A 19,432-nucleotide genomic window follows, 5' to 3' on the forward strand; every position below is an offset into this window, starting at 1 on the left:
AACAACACACCGCGTGGAGCTCAGCGTCAGGGACTCCTGAGCTCAGTCGTGAGTGTGCTTCTCTAGCAAGTAGGAAGCTTGGACTTTGCATGTTAGTGGTCTCACATGAAGTGTCAGTACAGAAGCCCGATGTATGAATAAGACGAGAGTGCCCAACCATCAGAGGGTTTGGGGCAGAGAAGTCCCACAGTCAGGTAGTGTCTCGGAGATGTCCTCTGGCCACGGCATGAGAGATCTTGAAGCCTGAGCTACAACAGGGGCAGTGGAGATAAAAATGAGGAGGTAGGGTTGAGAGCTGTCGAGGCAGTCAAATCATGAACAGGAAACGACTGATTGGATATGGGGAAAAGGAAAAATTGGTGACGGTGCCTGGGACTCCGGCTTGGGGGACCCAGTAGGAAATCCGTGGATTTCTGGCCGGAAGTTAATATAAGAAGCCAGAGGAGGAGATGTCCTACCGGCAGTTGACTGTATATCCTGGAGCTTGAAGAAGAGCCAGGCTGACGAATGAGGCGTCAGAGACATCAGAGTCTAAGTCCTTCTCAACGGGACTGTGTCTTGGGAGGAACGAGATAGGTTGTTTTAGATCTCAGATGCCAGGCTGGGGGCAGACGGACTTTGTTCCGTTGGCAGCGGGGAGCCATGGAAGGTTTTGGAGCCAGGGAGAGAACCGTCTGTCCGAAGGAGAGTGCAGCCCTGTTCAGGCCCCGCTGTGAAGCCTCAACCACGACACTCTGCAGGGTGTGTGTGTGTGTGTGTATATTCTGTGCTACACGGGGGAAGGGAAGAGGGCAGGAAGGATATGAGCAGACCCCTGGGGTCAAACATGCCTGCCCTAATCAGATAAGGCAAAAGAGAAGGAATTGGTGAAACAGGCCTCCGTCTCCTCCCTACCACCTGCTTCCTGGGCATTCATGTATTGTCTTAACCCCACTTCCACCTGCCCCCTCTTGGCCCTCTTTATTCCTACCCTCCCACCTGGACCCCAGGAGCACGTGTGTGACTTGCACACACACACGCACACACACACGTACATGGCTCATTGCATATACACACACACACCACCCCCCAGCTGGGCATCAGGCTGCTAAGTGGGGTGTGAAATACAATTTCCGTGCACGCTGGCGCCGCTCATTAAACACTTCCCTTGGCAGCTCCCTCGCGCCTCTTACAGCCTGGCCTTTGACACCCCCTGTCCCCTCCCCCCTTTAAAGGGACTGCCTTTACACAGAAGAGGAAACGGTCTCAGCATCAGGGCTGCTCTGACTTGTGCCTCACAAGCTCTGTGGTGTTCTAGGCCCCCCAGTGAACGCACAAAAGAGCAGCCTGCCCAGACAGACCCAGGCGGGACTGGGTCTGCCCTCCTGCAGCTCTGACCAGTCAGGCCTGGGGCGTGGCCCCAGAAGAGCAATCCCCTCCCCGCTACACACACCCCTCAAGGGCCAGGTGGCAACTGTGGTTACAGGCAGCAACCCTGGGTTCCTGTCCTCCCTCACTGGGCCTCTGCTTGTGACAGGGGGAAGGGACAGTGGCCCCAGCACAGGAGGCCTGGAAGGAACTGGAGGGTGGGAAGATCTGGGCACCCAGCCCTGCCCCAGCTCTCCCGGACGTGGCTTGGCCAGGCCTCCACATCTGGCAACAGAAACTTGAGCCTCAAGCGTGTCATCTTCATAAGACGACAGCTCTGTCTCCCAAACACTTTCGCATATGTTTGCTTCCAGCCCAGAGAAGATGGGTGGGGCAGGATTATTAACCCCAATTTGCAGATGGAGAAATGCAGCTCACATCTGAGATCTGGGAGCAAGATTCTGGAAGCAGGGGCTAGTGGTGAAGTGAAGTTGGGAACAGAAGAGAGCCGCCTAGAGAAGGCCAAGCCTGGATGGGGAGGGTGGTGGAGGGAGGCTGTTCCTCCCCACTGCCCAAGGAAGCAGGAAAAAGCCTCCCGAGAGCCTTGCCACCCTGATTCCTAGCATGATGGTAATACTGAGGATGTCAGCTAATAATATTTATTGAACACTTCATATTTGCAATGTTCTGGCCTAAGGGCTTCACACTCATTGTTTCATTTATTCCTTACAACAAGCCCGTGCTATCATGGCTCCTGTTTTATAAATGAGGAAGCTGGTTGATGGGCTCTGTCCTTCCCAGGCTCTGTAAGGAGGTCAAACCCAGAGCCACTGCCTTCTTACAACTGGGCTCCTAAAACTCAACCCAGGGAGGAACCGGGCATCTCCAGTGCTGAGCCCGGACACTGGGCAGTGCCCCGACTGGCCTGCTGCCTCAGGATGCTCAGGGAGAGAGAAATGAGTGGAAGGAGGGAGGGCGGGGAAATCAGGGGATTCTGAGATATGGGCTCCCAGAACTGGCTTCTGGACCTCAGACGGGTTCTTGAGGGGCCCTAACCCAACACCCTAGAGCTCACAGTTTGGGATGTTTCAGGTCAAGTGGCAGAAGGATGACATGGACCACAACCTTAACTTCTTCTCTGTATCATCTGATGGCAGGATCGTGTCTTGGACGCTCATGAAGGTGCCTGTTTCCCAGAAAGGGTCATGCCGGGGTGGAGAGAGGGAGTGGGGGGAGATGAATGACAGAGGGACCCCCAACCTTGCCGGTCCAGCCCCACCCATGTGCTTCCCCCTCCCTGTGTGACTGCAGAGCGAGCTGGTTCACACAGATGTCATCAAGCTGAAGGTGGAGGACAGCACGACCGAGGGTCTCGAGGGCTTGCAGATACACACAGTGGGTAAGAGCCCCAGCCCCTCACATCCACGCCTTGCCACGTCCCCCCAGCCCATGAGGTGTCTGGTCCTCCCTCTTTCTGCCGCACCGTGCCTCCACTTGTGCCTGACCGGAGGTAATGAGAAAGCCTGGCCCAGTGCACCCAGCCCTTGGCCATTTGCAGACCCTCCCTGTTTATGCAGATTGGGTGCTGTTATGCAGATCCAGCCCTGTTTATGCAGATCAGGTCCCTGTTTGCCCAGATCCTCTCCCTGTTTACTCAATTCCTCCCCTGTTTATGCAGACTAGAACCCTGTTTGCACAGACCATATCCCTGTTTGCAGACCCTGTCCCTGTTTACCCTGACCCTGACCCTGTTTAACTCAATCCCTGCCTTGTTTATCCAGGCCCCATTCCTGTCTGCAGAAGCCCTGGCCCGTTTGCAGAGTCCCAACTGCCCGGGACAAGCTGCAGGCCAGAGACCCAGTTTCTGTTTGCCTGGCTGGCCCCAGCCGTCCCTCACAAGCACCTGGGCTCAGGCCATCCTGGGTAGAGGAGGTGCTGGGAGCCTCCCTCCCAGAACTGGCCTAAAACTGTTCCCTCTTCTCCCAAGGCTGTGGCACTGCCTTTGACTTCCACAAAGAGATCGACTACCTGTTCCTAGTGGGCACAGAGGAGGGGAAAATCTACAAGGTGAGGCAGCACTGCCCTCAATGCCAGCTCCTTACAGGGCCTCCTAGACCTGGGAGCTTATCCTTCTCAACAGAGCCTATTCGGACAGATCTTAGGGCTCATCAGTTCTGGAAGGCTTCTTGCGGGAAGAGAATGCATTTCTTGACCTGCTTGGGTGGCGGGAAGAGTGGCCGAGTGCAGGAAAGGGGATGGAGAATCTAGAGGGTGACTTTGGCCCAGCCCAGCATCCTTCCCTCTGGGTCCTGCTCCCTTCCTGGGAGTGGAGGTTGGGGGGCTTGGAACATTCTGGGGAGACTTCCTGGAGGAGATCTGAACTTGAGCTGAGCTTCCAAGGCCAGGGAACAAGAAAATTTATCTCTGAATACCGGGTTCATCCCAGCCGGCAGCGGGATGGAACTTCAGGGCCAGTTTCTGCCAAGTCTCAGTGTTAGTAGGTGAACATCCTTCTGAACCTTCATCCACCCAGAAATAGCTCCGCCGCAAGCTTTTCTTAGGCTCTGAGACTCAGAATGTTAATTACAGGCCGCCTCCGGGAGCCCCTGAGGCCCAGGCAGAGCTGGTCTGAATGTAAAAGAGGTCCCCACCCCCACCCCCTTCCCAGTGGCCGTGCGGGAGAGAGGAAGAGGCTAGTTGGCCACTCAGTCTCCTGGAGGGAGGGTGTGAGGGGCCTGCTGGTCAGGGCAAGAAACCGAATGAGAAATCGTGAGATTGGGACTTGCTCCAGGCTCTGTACCTGCTCTCACCTGGGCAAGGTGGGATGTTTATCACTGCTGCAAGGCTTCTGTCCGTGCAGGTGGATCCAGAGCTCTGTCTGCCCGTCCACAGGCCTTGGTCTGGACACAGGCGAGACACCACACCTCCCCCAGGGCCCCTTACACCTGCTCTGCCTGGGTTCAGGGAGGGAAGGCCTTTTCTGCCAGACCTGGAATCCTCTGGGCAGACTTCCCTCACCCTCCAGGAGGACTCCCCTGCCCAGCCCCTTAAGCCCCTCCTTTCTCTCTGGTTGCTTTGAGGGTGAGAAATGCAGCCGAGAGCTTGGTCCCAGCTCAGCTGTGACAGTGATGTGGGGCGAGGACAGAAGAGGAATCTCAGGGCCTGACCCTTTAGGGCCCCCAGGGAAGTGGTGGCTGCTGGCCTCTCTCACTCCTGAACCCCGCTTCCCCGCCCTCACCCCAGTGCTCCAAATCCTACTCCAGCCAGTTCCTCAGCACCTATGACGCCCACAGCATGGCAGTGGATGCTGTGTCCTGGAACCCCTACCACACCAAGGTCTTCATGTCCTGCAGCTCCGACTGGACCGTGAAGATCTGGGACCACACCATCAAGTGAGGGGCCTGCCCTCCCTCAGGCACCACCCTGGGCTGGGGCCGGCGGAGCTCTGGCACCGTAAGCCCTCTGTGCCCTGAGCTTTCCACCCCTCCCCACTGCAGGACCCCGATGTTCATCTATGACCTAAATTCAGCCGTGGGCGACGTGGCCTGGGCCCCATACTCTTCCACTGTGTTTGCAGCAGTCACCACCAATGGGAAGGTGAGTGCCCCCTTCCTGACCCAGCTGACCCCCTACTGAAGGTAGGATGAGCTGTCTCAAGGTCTCCCTCCTGGAGAGCCCACGCCATGCCCAGGTCAGGTGGGGGAAGGCAGAACATAAGGACTGTGTGTCCTCAAGGGCCAGGCCACCCAGGGCCCTGTCAAAAGAAGGATCATTCATCCCATGAGGCCTGGAGGAGAGAGTGGGGCTGTTCACCTTGAAGGAGAGAGCACTCTGGGGGTTAAGGTGCCATGAGGAGCAGTTATCCTCTCTGAGGGCCCTGGGGAGGGAGCTGCAGGGTGGCAGGTGCCAACCTGATGTAAGGAAAAACTTCTCAGCCAGAGTTGATCTGTGACGGAAATAGTGTCTGAAAGCCAACAAGGTCCCCATCCCTGGGAGTGTGCAAGCTGAGTCTGAGAAGGGGAGATGGAAGGGGCTCTATGCCGCAATGAGAGTTGGTGAAAGTTCAGAAACAGTTTGTGAGAAAATTCTTCTGCAGTACATTTTCCTTTTGGACTTTGATATACACTGAGAAGCACCTACCAGAAAAGAATATAGTGATTAACGCATCACCCTCGAGTCAGTCATCTATTTGCTGAACAAATGCGTAACCAAGGGTCAGCTGTGGTTCCCAGCTCCAGGCCAGGGCCTGGTGATTCAGGTTCCTGCTGTCACAGAACTTACGTTCCAGTGAAGGGAAAGAGACAAAAGGAACAACAACAAAACCCCCAATAGAGTTAAGTGCTAGGCAGAGATTAAAAGAGGATGATGTATGTACACCCATGTTTGTAGCAGCATTATTCATAACAGCCAAAAAGTAGAAACAACCCAAATGTCTGTCAACTGATGAATGGGTAAACAATAGGTGCTATATCCACGAGGAGTATTATTCAGTAATAACAAGGAATGAAGTACTGATGCATGCTATATCATGAATGAACCTTGAAAAATGCTTAGGTTAAGAAGCCAGTCACAAAAGACCAAACATTGTATGCTTCCATTTATATAGGTCTAGAATAGGCAAATCTATAGGGACAAAGTAGATGTGTGGTTACCTAGGGCTAGAGGAGTTGGGAGAAAACGGGGAATGACTGGTAATAGGTATAAGCGTTCTTTTGGGGGTGATGAAAATGTCCTAAAATTGGTTGTGGTGATGGTTACATACTGTGAATATACTAAAAAAGAGGAATTGTATACTTTAAATGGGTAAATTTTATAGTATGTGAGTTCTATCTTCATAACACTGTTATATCTTTAAAACGAGAGAGAGTGATGTAAAAGAAAAGGACTCGGTGGTCTCTTAGATAGAGTGGTCAGGGAAATCTTCTTTAAAGAGGAGACATTCAAGCTGAGAGCTGAGTCGCAAGAAAGAGCCAGCCAGGTGAAGATGCGGGGATGCATTCCAGACAGAGGAACAGCTAGTGCAAATGCCCTGAGGGGAGAATTAGCTGGAAGGGTTTAAGAAACAGGCAGGTAGGGTGGCTGGGGTCTAGTAGGCAAAGGGGTGAGAGCCTGAGATGAGAGCAGACAGTGCAGAATCTAGAGTAAGCACATCTGGATTTTATGTAGCGTGCCCAGGGAGACTATCGGAGGATTTTAGATTTTTTAAAGGTAAGTATGGCTGCTGCATGAAGGATGGATGATAGAAAGGCAAGAGCTGAAGCAGGAAGACCAGTTAGGATGCCGCCACAGTCGTCTAGGCAAGAGTTGCTAATGGTTCAGACTTAGGATGCGGTAAAAATAAGATCAAACATTTATTGAGCACCGTTTTTTTTTTAAACAGTTTTATTTTATTTTATATTTATTTATTTGGTTGCACCCGGTCTTAGTTGTGGCAGGCGGGCTCCTTAGTTGCAGCTCGCCAGCTCCTTATTTGTGGCATGCGAACTCTTCGTTGTGGCATGCATGTAGGATCTGGTTCCCTGGCCAGGGATCAAACCTGGGCCCCCGGCATCGGGAGTGCGGAGTCTTATCCCCTGTGCCACCAGGGAAGTCCCTGTTGAGCACCTTTATGACATGCACTGTCTGAACACCTGACATATATTAGTTGGTAGAAAACCTGGCTCTGCCACTTACTGGCAAGTTAGCCTTAAGAGCCTCTTTCTCATCATTTATAAAATGGGGATAATAACAGAACCTACCTTATAGAGTGGCTGTGAGGATTATAATTCGATGATGCAACCATGTGACACGCTTGCCCAGAGTCTAGTACATAGTAAGTGCTCCATAAATGGTAGCTGCTCTTACTGTTAATTCTGCATAGACTTAAATTTTTTCCTGAACGTTTTATCCCCATTCCCTCAACCACAGGAAAAACAGAGACACAAATTGCCTCTCACACTGCCTAGGCTTCTGTCGACTTTCCCCAGAAAGTTCAGGGGCAGTTACTCTGAGGTGGGCGACAGGGGTCTCATTTCCCCGAGTGTGCTGACACCCACCTCTTCACAGACCCACGTGTTTGACTTGTCCATCAACAAGTACGAGGCCATATGCAACCAGCCTGTGGTGGCCCGAAAGAAGAACAAGCTCACTCATGTGCAGTTCAACCCCATCCACCCCATCATCATTGTGGGCGATGATCGTGGGAACGTCACCTGCCTCAAGCTCTCACCCAATTTGCGCAAGATGCCGAAGGTACGGTTTTGGGGAGTTTGGGCTGCCGTGAGAGAAAGTCTCCAGGATGGCAGGGGGTTGAGAGAAAGGGGAGGAGCCAGGGGGTGGCCCCCAGGTTTCTGGCTTTGGGGGCCCAGGGTAAGGGTGGTGTCATTGCCCAAGTGAGGAGCACAGGGGAAGCAGGAGACAGATCAGTTCTGACATGCTGAATCTGAGTTCCTGTGGGGCCCCCAGGTGGAGACATCAGGTAAGCAGGTGACTATGAGGACCCAAAGCCTGGGGGAAGCACACGGGCATCATTGGCTTGTTTGGTGTCATGCAGGTAGGGGCGTGAGGCTTAGTTTCTGCTTCATTGGCTGGGCTCGCACAGGGCTTCTGAACTGGGAGCTCCGGGTCCACACGGGAAGTAGGAAATGAGCCATGAGGAGGGTAACTAGGTCAGCAGCTAGGCAGTCCTCCTTTTGAGCTCTGGTTCCTTTCTGGAATCTCTAATCGTCCGGAGGCCCTGCCCAGAGCCCAAGGGCCCTGAATACAGGCCACCAAGCCCAGAGCCATGACCTCGAAGTCTAGCTCTCAGAGTCCCAATTCAGACTTAAGAACCCAGGCCTTAGAATCCAGCGCCCAGAGGTCCAACTTAAAAATCCAGTGTCCAAAAACCTAGAGCCCAGTCCTGTCCATTTGGGCGCTAGGAGAGAAAATGGAATTTGCTTCCTGCCAGGTTCTGGGCCAGCATCAGAGCTGGGCCGGAGCTGGGCCATGTTGCCCTGATGACTGTACCCCCTGGTTGCAGTTTGAGGCATTTACTTGCAGTTTGAGGCAAGAGCAGGGGCCTGTCTCTTTCAACTGCTGCCTACCAAGGCAGGGGCCACCGCACTAACCCTCTCGCGCCAGCCTGGCCTATTCCCCACCAGGGCCAGGGAGGCAAGGGCTGGGAGTTTGGCCCGGCCTGTAATTGTAGCCAGCTGGGGGAAGGGGTGAACTTGGCTATAAATACTCAGAAGGCTGCTGAGTGCCTGCAGCTGTGGCCCAGAGGCCGTGGTGGGCTGGGGGTGGGATGGGATGGGATAGGATGGGGGGCGGGGGGGGGGGTTGGGTGTGGTCTAAAACTCTGCTAAGCCCAGCTAGCTGGCCTCAAGGAGGGGGAAGAAGGCAGTATAATTTGTGGAACAGATAAAATCTGCTCTTAATTTAGTGAGGAGAGAAACCCAGGCTTGAGCTAGGAGAGCTGGACAGCACTGTGGGAGGGATGGTGGTGACCCCTTGGGGCTGGGGTATGACCATCACACCTTGAAGGCAGTAGATCTGGGTGGGGGCCTGCCCTGCCCACTTTGACCCAGGGATGGAAGGATCTCCCACAGTCCCAGCTCCTCTCAGAGCAATGCTCAGCATCTATATCTCTGAGGACCTGAGGACACGGGTACCTGGGAATCAGAGGACCTGGGCAGGTGATAGCTGGGGGCTAGTTCTTGGGTGGATTGGCAGTTCCTGTGAAATCGCCACCTGACTCTACCAGCAGCCAAGTGATTCGGGCCAAAGGAAGTCCTCTGGGCATCCCTACCGCCCCTCTCTGCAGGCTGCAGTCTCCCTGATCTTCCCAAGAGGGCTTGGCCACAGAGGCCCGACTTCCCAGCCCCAGGAGCTTCCCAGGATTGGTGTCAGAGCCCAACTTGTCAAAGGTCAAGGCCTACTTTCCCCAACTGCAGTATAGATAGAAACAGTTTGGGCAGAACTTGCCCAAAGTCATATAGGGAGTTAATGACAAAGCTGGAACTAAAAGCCAGATCTCCTGACTCCCAGGAGGTGAGGTGAGGGCAAGAGAACGTGAGGTTAACTTGGGAGGGAGAGGGGGGTGAGAGAGAAAAAGACATCTTTGTCCTCTGCCTCAGGAATGCACAGGTGAGCCGGGGAGTGGCAAAGGCACTGGGCCGCACGGGGAGGGGGAGACAGATTTGGGAACAGGCGCAGGGGTCACACCAGGAGGAAATCTGAGTTCCACAGGGTGGCAGCAGGCAAGATGGGGCCAGGAAGGGGCCTGCTGGCCCTGCATTCTCCTCCCACCTCACAGCCCGGGCCAGATCCACGCTGGGCCCTCAGCAGGCAAGGCTGGGGCAGGTGCCAGTGAGCAGTGGGCACAGGTGGCTGAGAGGGTGGGGGCCCGGGCACAAAGGGAAGGCAGGAAATGGCAGCTGCCCCAGCCTAGCCCACACCCCACCGCCTGGACAGAAGGGAGGATGGCACTGGTGCTGGTCTGCCAGGGAGCTCTCAGGGCCTGAGTGACACATACCCCAGTGTCCCAGCTCTCTTCTTCTCAGGGCCCAGCTTACCAGCTAAAGGATTAGAGTGGCCTGTAGGCAGGGGTGAGGGGTCATAAATTCAGGACCCGCCCTTCTGAGGGACAGTCCCAGCCAAGGACATCTGGAATCACACGGGATATCCCATCAGCCCTCCTGGGTCTCCTGACACCTGCCCCCACCCTGGGTATGTCTGACACAGCGGGCCTGGCCCCAAACGGTACCCCACTCCCAACCTGACCTGAAAGTGCTAGGTAACAGTACTAGGTGAGGGCACCTGTGGCTTTGTCCACACTCTTTTCCCTCCACAAACACACACCTCTTAGCTCCGCGTTAGGACTCAGCCAGGGACCTTCCTGTGGGAAGGATGCTCCCAACAGGTAGAGGCCCTGGGCTACAGCTCTTCCTGGCTTCCCCCACTCCTCCCAGCATAAGGATCCTACGTTGATCGGAGGATCAGAAACACAGCTGGATGTCTCTTGCAGGCCTCAGCTGGGCCCCTGCCACTCAACCTGGGATGGGGAAGGATCCTTGCAGGGGTTGGGGGCGGCAGGCAGGGGTCCGGAATCTAATTGGGCAGGAGAGAGGCGTGGCACAGCTGCCTAAGCTGGGCACAGGAGGTGGTGCTGGGAAGTAGAGAGAGGTGGCCCATCCCTCACCATTCCTCCCCCATGTGTACTTCCCTTCTCACCAGGAAAAGAAGGGCCAGGAAGTGCAGAAGGGTCCAGCTGTGGAGATCGCAAAACTGGACAAACTGCTGAACCTGGTGAGGGAAGTAAAACCTAAGACCTGAGGGCCTGGCCCCAGGGCCTGGCCCATGTCTTGAACCCCGTACTTGTAGCACCTGACCCTGGTACCCCAGCCCAGGCTTAGCACCCAGTATGTGTGTGACCACACCCCTGATCAGGTCCCAGCACCTGCCCTTAGCACCCTGCTCCAGCCCTGGTCCCAGCACCTCACCCCAGGACTTGGCCCTCAACCACCATTACCCGCTCCTTCTCTGTGCAAATAAACTTGTGTCTGGAAGCCCACCCACAACCTTTCATTTTGCTACAGCAAGGCCCCCAGGAAGAGGAGAAAATCTCAGGGTAGAGCCATAGTTTCATTTATTATCCAGCAAACAGTAGGAGGACCAGAGAAGGGGCCCAGCCTGGACACCCTCCCATTATTGCCATGGATTGATTCCCCAACCTCGAGGGCCTGGAGGCGCTTGGCCTAGGGGGCGGTGGACCCAGCCCCGACCACTGGGATGGAGCAAAGTCCAGATGGCCCTGGCCCTAGCACCAACTCATGAATCCCCCACCCCAGGCCTGTCTACCGAGGGCCAGCAGAGCCCCTCTTGGAGCCAGGCCGACCAGACTCTGGGCTGCTGGGTCCAACTCCAGACAGGCTGGACTCTGAGTTCTGGACCCCAGGCTGGCTGGACCCTGGGATCCCGATTCCAGGTTCCAAGTGGGGTGGACTTAAGTCCCAGACTCCGGGCTAGGCCAGGGGCCTTCAGGGCTGCAGCAGGTAGCTGCCTTCATGGCTGAGCTTCTGGGGCGGGGGCGCCTTCTCGGGACAGGGGCCAGGGCTGGAGTTGGGACTGGATTCGGAGAGGGAGTCGATGTTGGCAGAACGGGAGTGGCAGGCCCAGCAGAGAATGACCCAGAGCAGCAACAGCAAGAAGCCTACGAGGCCGTTGCAGATGATGGCGATGAGGGCCCCCTGGGAGATGGCTGCCCCCATGACGGGCAGCACCTCAGACAAGCACAGACTGAGAAGCTGCCTCAATGGCAAGGCCCATGCCGAGGCGGAACTCCGGTACACCCGGCCTTCCAAGGAGGCTGTCCTGTCCACACACTCAATGATTCCCGGACAGTGAAGACGTCCGCCTGCAGTTCTCAGCCTGTGGGGGGTACAGAGCAAAGGCAAAGGGTGGTGAGGAGGAAGGGGTGGGGTTAGGCCTAGGAGGAGAGGCGTAGGGAAGACAGCCCGCTCCCACACCTCTGGCCTCCCAGCAGGCCTCAGTACCCCGCAGAGCCAACACCTGGCTCTGGGCACCTGGATGGGGGTGTGGCTACTGTGGGGAAGCTGCATTAGGCAGCCTATAACTCATTCTCCTTTTGACCAGTGGGCATGGCGTGGCCCTGCCCACTGAACATCCAGCCCTCAGAAGAACTGTGTGAGTGGGTGGGATTGAGGAAGCCCAAGGCCTTGAAGGATGGGCACTGTGACCAGCTTCGACATGGCCTGGGCACCTCCCCTGACTCAGGACTCCAGCCAGCCAGCCCAGGAGACCTCCAGAGGCGCCAGCTCACACAGAGGAAACTTTGTGGAGGCCTGGCAGGCATGTGTGGGTCTGTGTTATCTAAGACTGTGTACCTAGGTGCACCTCTCTGTGAGACTGTCTCTCCAGGTCAGGTGCGTGTGTCTGTGTGTCTGGCCCTTACTCTGTCCCTTGGTTCCCTTGCCTGGATCTGTGCCTCTGCCTCTGTATACCCACCTCCGTCTCTGTATACCCACCTCCGTGTGTACCTGTCTGTCTCTCTGTAGCTCTCTTTGTATCTGTCTCTCTCTGTGTCCCCATCTCTGAGTCTATAAGGGTCTCTCTTGTGTCTCGTTTCTCTCCCAGTCTATTTCTTTGTGTATCTCTGTATCAGTCTCTATGTGTCTCTTTCTCCCTGTCTCTGTGTGTATGGGTCTCTTGTGTCTCCGTCTCTCTTTCTTCCCCGCTGTGTGTCCGTCTGTCCCCGTGGACGTGTCTCTATCCCCTCTCCGTGCGGTCTGTCTCTGTAGTTCTGTGCGTCTCTTGTGTGTGTCTGTCTTTGTGTGTGTGTCTCTTTCTCCCCGGCTGTGTCTCTGTCTCCGTGTGTGTCTATGTCTCTTCATCTCCGTCTCTGGTTTTCAACGCCCCCCATGCCCGTGGTGGGAGGGCCCCTCTTACCTGAGTTGAGCCCGGTGCGCGCCCGCGGGAGGGTCCGGGGCAGCGGGATGCAGGGCGCCGACTGCTGCTCGGGAGCCTGCGGGCGGGGAGCAGCGGGAGGCGGGCAGGGGTGACTTCCCCTCCCCCCGACCCTCCCCCTCGGCAGCGCAGCCTCCGCCGGCCGCTCCCGCGGCGGCGCGACCGGGGCGGCCTCTGCCGCGGGCGGTCTGCGGCGAGCAGGGACCTCCTCCCCCTGGGGCGGCGCCTCCTCCGCGGCCGAGGCCGCTCGCCTGCTCGCACGGCGGCGCTCGGGCGGCGGCGGCCGTTTGGGCGCGGGGCTCGGCTGGGCTCGGCTGCGTTCGGCTACGTTCGGCTGGGCTCGACTGGTCTCCCGGCTGGGCTCGGCCAGGCTCGGCCGGCAGCAAAAACAGGGAAAGAGCCCCGCCTTCTCGGAGGCCAGCGGCCGGCGGCCTGTCGGAGGAGGAGCCATCCCTCGCAGCTGCCGCCAGTTAATTGGCTGGCCGTGCCAGGCTCCCTTGCCATTGGTTGTGCGCCGGTGTGAAGACTGGCCCGCCCCTTGTGCAGGCGGGGCGGGGGCGGGCAGAGGGCTGAAGGGGCTACTCAGTGTGGATCCCTCCACTGGGGGGAAGGGGGCGGGGCCCACCTACTTGAGGGGATTTCTTGCACTTTCAACACCCGGAAGATCTGCACACTCAACATCTGAGAAAGGCCAGAGCCGCCGTACCCCTCTACCAGGAGACCACCCTTCCATATCTGCGAGAGGTCTCTGTCCCCATCATCTGGAGGGAGGCACTGGGATACATCTGGGAGGAGACCGAACCTCCTGGTCTTGGAAGTCCCCTATACTCCCGCACGTCCACTCCCACCTGGGTGTGGACTCTGCATCCCCACTTCAGAGGGTCTGTAGTTGGTTCCACATTCCCTGGCCCCAGGAGGTGTGAGCAGCTCTGCCAACATAAGTTGTTTTGACACATTTATTGAGTTCCCACCCAGTACTGGTCGGGGGTTTGTACTTTACCCTGCTATGGGGGAGCCTAGGACAGAGAGGAATGGGGTATTCCGAGGGATGGCTCAGCCCTGGCTGGAATAGGACCAGGCATGACTCTCCATCCTAGAAGCTCCTGACTCCTCCATCCTAGAAGCTCTCCTAAGAGAAAGGTCACCTTGGGCAGGAGCCCTCAGGTAGGGCTTCCTACCCTACTTCATATGCAAGTGATTCCTAAGTGTTCTGAATGGACCCTTCTCTCATTCCACTGGACATATTCTCCCATGGATAAGCGCAGCTCTAAAGCTATACCATGAAGTCTCTCAGTGCTCCCAAATCCGATGTTAACTTATCTCTGGAATTCTAGACGCAGATCCAAGTGCCAAGCAGAATCAGGGTGGTGTTGATTACTGGTTCTGCCACTTAACTAACTTTGTGATCTTGGGGCAATTTACTCAACCTCTTTTAGCCTCAGCTTCTTTATCTGTAAAATGGTTTTAGTAGCAGCTACCTCTCAGGATTGTAATTCACTATTTATACCAGACCAACCATAGCTCAGCAAATACCAAGTGACACAACTCCAAGGACCACATGGGTAAGGAGCCCCTTCCCCCAGTGAGATCCCTATAAAACCAAGTGCTATCTTGAAAATGAGAAAGGGAAGGGTAAAATAACCTGAAAAACTGAGTCATCCAAACCTACTGAATTTCTTAGAGACTGACTAAAATAAATTTTTAGACCTGCCTGAGTTTACCAGAGTGGATTAATTTTAGTTTCCCCTGCCCCTGTTACTCAGCAGGGTGGGGGCATTGTGAACAAGATCAAATCAGTTCTAGGAAAGAGAGAAGACTAATAATATTGCACATCTGAGTGTAATATGAGTGAATTTGTGACCCAGCTGCTGGAGTTCAGATTTTATCCTAAAGACAGTGGGGAGCCACTGAAGAAATTTTGAACAGAGGAGTAAATGTGATCATATCCAGAAATTAGAAGGATGATTTGGGCTGCTGGGTGGAAGGAGGGATTGAAGGCATTTGAGAGTAAAGGCAAGAAGTAATGACAGGACATTGAAATGAAGTAGGGGAATAGGAGTAGAGAGAACAGGAAAGCATTGAGAATATTGGAGAGTTACAACTGGCAGGACTTAGAGACCTAGACCTATAGGATATGGGGGGTAAGAGGGAGGAAAAAGTCTGGGATAACTCCCAGCTTGATGATAGGGATACCGTGATGCTATTTACTAAGATAGAGAACACAGGAGAAGGGGTAAGTTTCAGCAGAGGGTTGGGGTGGGGAGGTGAAGAATTCTCTTTTGGATATGTTGAATTTGAGGTACGAATTGGACACCCAAGTTGAGATGTTCAATAGGCAGTTGGGTAAACAGGTCTGAGGTTCAGGAGAGAGGTCCAGGCTGAAGGTAACATTGTGTGAGTTTCAGCAAAACAGTAGTAGTCAAACCAGAAAAGTGGAAGAACTCACCCAAGAAGAATAGGAACTGGTTTAAAGAAAAAGATATATTTATAATCAGATACCTGAAACCTAAAGACAAGGATGCCTCAAGAACAACTGGAACTAATAGACACAAAAGCCATTAGGTTCTCTCTCCACTTATCTCTTACTTTCTGCCTGTCTCCTTCATTTCTGTCCCCTGCCCTGCCCCAGCATTGTCATCCCCACCCCCAGTCTGGCTTCCAATGCTCTTCTGGTCCACGTGGTGAAAAACAAGACTTCAGACAATCCCGTAGCTTAAAATCTTAATGTCTAGGCATCCAACAAGACACTGGCTTCATTTTCTTGGTTGCCGTTTGCAGATTTCTCAGGAAGTACTCTGATTGGCTCAGCTTAGTTAGATGCTTAACTCTGGACCAATCAACTGGGGCCAAGGGATCGATGAGGATCAGATTGCCTAACATGACCCACATCATAACTGCATGGACACTGGGGTGAGTGGAGGAGGAGAAGAGAGATTCTGAAAAAGCAGAACGGCAGTTGTTCACTATAGTCCATCCTTTGCCCAACACAAACACATTTTTTCCCTATATGTATGATTCCCCAAATGCCCTCACCTATATAATCCAACCATCTCACTGTACATATGCCAATAAATTCATCTCCTTTTCAGTGGAGGGCAGCTCAATGACACATCCAGCTACTGCTTCTGGAGGTTATATCATAGGACCAATATTCTTCGTGTATAGTTTCCCTGGGTAATGTCCCTTCATGTTCTAGTCAGGTCTCTATAGGGTGTGAACATGGCTTCTAATAATCCCATTACCTTTGTTTGAACTGCCTTTGAACTACCTTTAAACCACTCCTCCCCACGCCCCCCAAAAAACCCCTGATATTTAGAGATGGAAGAAATAGAGAATAAAATGGAGTAAAAAGAAAGCATTGTATGGTGGTCACTATCCAGAACATTGTCTATAATATTTTGGCCACGAATAACAATGACGATGATGGGACTAGGAAATCTCCTGGCAGCTGTGTGTTGACTCACTTCTTTGGCTGCAGAGTTCCTCCATCAGCCAATCTGGCTGCCCCAGGTTTTGCCCACAAAGACAAGATTTCTTACCCAGTGCTCTGAGAGCACCATTGTGGAGGATTTCTCTGTGGGGTACTCTACTATTTAGCACTACACTTTCTGGTGGTGTCTTAGGGATTTTCCTGGAATTGAGCAATCACAGATCTCTGCATTTATGAGGATTGGGTATGGTTTTATTTTTCCTCCCAGATGATACAATTCTTTTACAACTATTCTTTTAAAATCAGCCATCTGTTAGTCTCATCTGTGGGGGGTGGGGGGGTGGGGAGAATTCCTTTGGCTAATACTATATTTCATTGATCCTAAGGCACATTTTTTTCTAGTTTAAACAACTCTAAAATCAGAATATGTCTTACAATTAACGGCATGTAATAGTTTTTAAGCCGCTTTTTTTTTAGTTATTCATTTAGTAATTCAAATAACTTGCCTCTTATAATTGATGGAACATGTGATCTACTAAATATAGTAATTTTATCAGTCAGAGTTCTTTATCACAAATAATAGAATCCACTGGATAGTTGAAGCATAAAAGGGATTTGTTAAAAGATATTACTTAAGGGGCTTCCCTGGTGGCGCAGTGGTTGAGAGTCCGCCTGCCGATGCGGGGGACACGGGTTCATGCCCTGGTCCGAGAAGATCCCACATGCCGCGGAGCGGCTGGGCCCGTGAGCCATGGCCGCTGAGCCTGCGCGTCCGGAGACTGTTGCTCCGCAACGGGAGACGTCACAACAGTGAGAGGCCCGCGTACTGAAAAAAAAAAGATATTACTTAGCTCAGAATCGTTAGGAGGGCTAGGGAAATGGACCTGAGGATAAGTTTCTAGGAACAACACCCAAACCATACCATACAACCTGTTGAGGAAATCACAGTCATTACCACTCCAAATACTAAGCTCTACGGCACTTCTGTGGTAAGAACTCGGTTCTACAACCACTAGGAAACCAATGCTGTTACTACTACCATTCCCAAAAGCTAGATACTTGCGCTATACGAAAATGAAGTCCTATGTCCAACCTGCTTCCTTTCTTCATCAGTCAGAATTCGTTAGGCAACACAGTAGTTACAAACAACCCCCAGATCTTACTGGCTTAAAATAGCAAAGATGTATTTCTTGCTCAGCTACAGTTCCAGCATGGGTGAAGTGGGGAGGAAGAGCCTTGCTCACTGCGGTCACTCAAGGATCTAAGCTTTTGGAAGCTCCACCATCTTACAATGATGCCACCTTCTTGATATGAACCTTCAGAGTTGGCTGTGGCAGAAGAGAGTGAGGGAAAACGTGTACTGGCTTCTGCTCACATGGCATTGATCAAAACAAATCTCGTGGCCACAAGTGCAATCCTCCTTGTGCTTAGAAGGAGAGGAGAACCAGAAATATTGGTGAACTTTGGTGATATTTACCTTGCTCATATCACTCACTTCCAATCAAAATCTCACGTGGGGGAAGTAGCATGCCTATAGACAAGCTGCAAGGGGTGCTGGGAATTTTAGTTCTGACTTCTGTACTGAGGAGGCTAGGTTTTAAAATGGGAATTTTCCCATGTAGAAAAACTATTTAAAAGTTGAACACATCCATGAATACAACAGACTTCCACTTCCATAATCAATACTAGAATCTTGTAGGACCTTGCTCTCTGAATCTTCAGGTTTGTCAAGAAGATGCAAGGTCTGTGCAAGCTCTTGGAGCAGTTTCCCTTTTGTAGCACTACATCTGGGGGCTCTTTCAATCTCTCTGACTATGGCTTCTGGCTTCATGGGACATCTTAGGCTGGAGTAACAGGACTGGAAACCTTTCTTCTTCAACCTGCCCTTGAATGATGCCTTTGCGTCGCCTACATTCCATTCAACTCATTTTACGATGAGAGGCACCGTCACATGTGCCTGGAAGGGTAAATCCAAAATGGTGGTCTGCAAGCAGTTAGAGGACAACAGAGTAAGTGTTAACTTATTTAACTTGGATAACGAAATGTGTTTCATTCTTGACCTCAGACTGCTAGGAGCTAGGTCATTATGCGCCTGGCTGAACTGTAGACGCTGAGTTATTGGCCGTTCACTGATGTTGATGCCCTGATTAGGAAACTGAGAGGTCCCAGAAATCAGGGTGGAGGTACGTTGGAAGAGCCAGAGGAATTGAACAAGCCCTGCTTTTTGTCCCCACCCTGCCTTCTCTCTCTCCTTTTTTCTCTCCTGACAAGCTTCTGATGCTTTCTCAGTCCACATAATAATAATAATAAACCCAGCTTCTTACAGTTCTCAATTTTATAGCTTAAATCCAGGTACCTAACAAAATGTTGGCTCATCCCTTTCAGTTCCAGTTCAGGCTTATTCTTCTCAGTTCCAGGTCCAAAATTTCTAGGGACTGGCTCTCATCAGCCTGGCTTTGGTCAGATGCCATTCCCTGCACCAGTGACCTGTGGAGGGGGTGGGCGGTGGGGTCATAGGATGGTGACTCCCCTGATAACCATATGAGTTCCCACCAGAAGGGAAACAAAATGTAAAAAAGGATACCATACTAACGTTCATGGGTGCAGGGGAAAAGATAAATATTCAACGTAAATAAGGAAGAAGCTCTCAGAGAGAAGGAAAACTGGAAGGGAACATAGTTTTAAGAAAGCCAAGAAAGGACAGAGGTTCAAGAAGGAGGGAGAGGTCAGCAATCCAAAATGTCATAGAAGGTCCAGTAGTTTATAGAAAGGGACCATTGGATTTAAGAACAAGGAGGTTGTTGATTATCTTGGCAAGAAGTAGTTGCAGTGGACAGTAGAGATGGGGTATGTGGTGGACGCCAGCTTTTAGTGGTTTCATGAGTAAGAAGTGGATGCAGTATAGATGATTGACTGGAAAAGTTAGGTGGAAGGAGAATAGATACAGAAGGATGTAGGATTAGAGGAAGTTTTCTTTCTTTTCTAAAAATTTCTTATGTGTTTCTTACACAGGCATGTTTAAATACTGGTGAGAAGGAACCAGGAGAAAGGATATAATTGATAGCTATTTTTATCATGACTCTCCATCTCCCCTGGGCTGTACAGATCCAGGCATGCAGGGAGAGGGATGAGGGATGGAAGCTAAGGCCCTGGCAGAAGATGTGAACCACTTCAACATTTGCTAGGCCACACTGGAAAGTAGGGCAGAGA

At 52.7% G+C, this 19,432-nt stretch overlaps 2 protein-coding genes across 2 annotated transcripts in view; one reads left to right on the forward strand and one right to left on the reverse strand.

Annotated features, from left to right (window-relative positions):
- DNAI1 (dynein axonemal intermediate chain 1) overlaps window positions 1-10,866 on the forward strand; it is a 45,764-nt gene extending 34,898 nt beyond the window's left edge. The window contains exons 14-20 of the mRNA XM_060015355.1: window positions 2,440-2,529; window positions 2,659-2,746; window positions 3,335-3,414; window positions 4,591-4,739; window positions 4,845-4,944; window positions 7,393-7,578; window positions 10,543-10,866. Coding sequence (XP_059871338.1) covers window positions 2,440-2,529; window positions 2,659-2,746; window positions 3,335-3,414; window positions 4,591-4,739; window positions 4,845-4,944; window positions 7,393-7,578; window positions 10,543-10,641 — 792 coding nt within the window. The 3' untranslated portion in view covers window positions 10,642-10,866. The remainder of the gene's footprint in view (window positions 1-2,439; window positions 2,530-2,658; window positions 2,747-3,334; window positions 3,415-4,590; window positions 4,740-4,844; window positions 4,945-7,392; window positions 7,579-10,542) is intronic.
- A 70-nt stretch (window positions 10,867-10,936) lies between these two features.
- Window positions 10,937-11,718, reverse strand: ENHO (energy homeostasis associated). The gene has a single exon (XM_060013493.1). It carries the CDS (start codon window positions 11,574-11,576, stop codon window positions 11,346-11,348), a length of 231 nt encoding a protein of 76 aa, XP_059869476.1. The 5' UTR covers window positions 11,577-11,718; the 3' UTR covers window positions 10,937-11,345.
- Window positions 11,719-19,432: the final 7,714 nt, after the last annotated feature.

This window comes from Delphinus delphis, chromosome 6 (assembly GCF_949987515.2).
Source record: "Delphinus delphis chromosome 6, mDelDel1.2, whole genome shotgun sequence".
NCBI classification, from domain to species: Eukaryota; Metazoa; Chordata; class Mammalia; order Artiodactyla; family Delphinidae; genus Delphinus; species Delphinus delphis.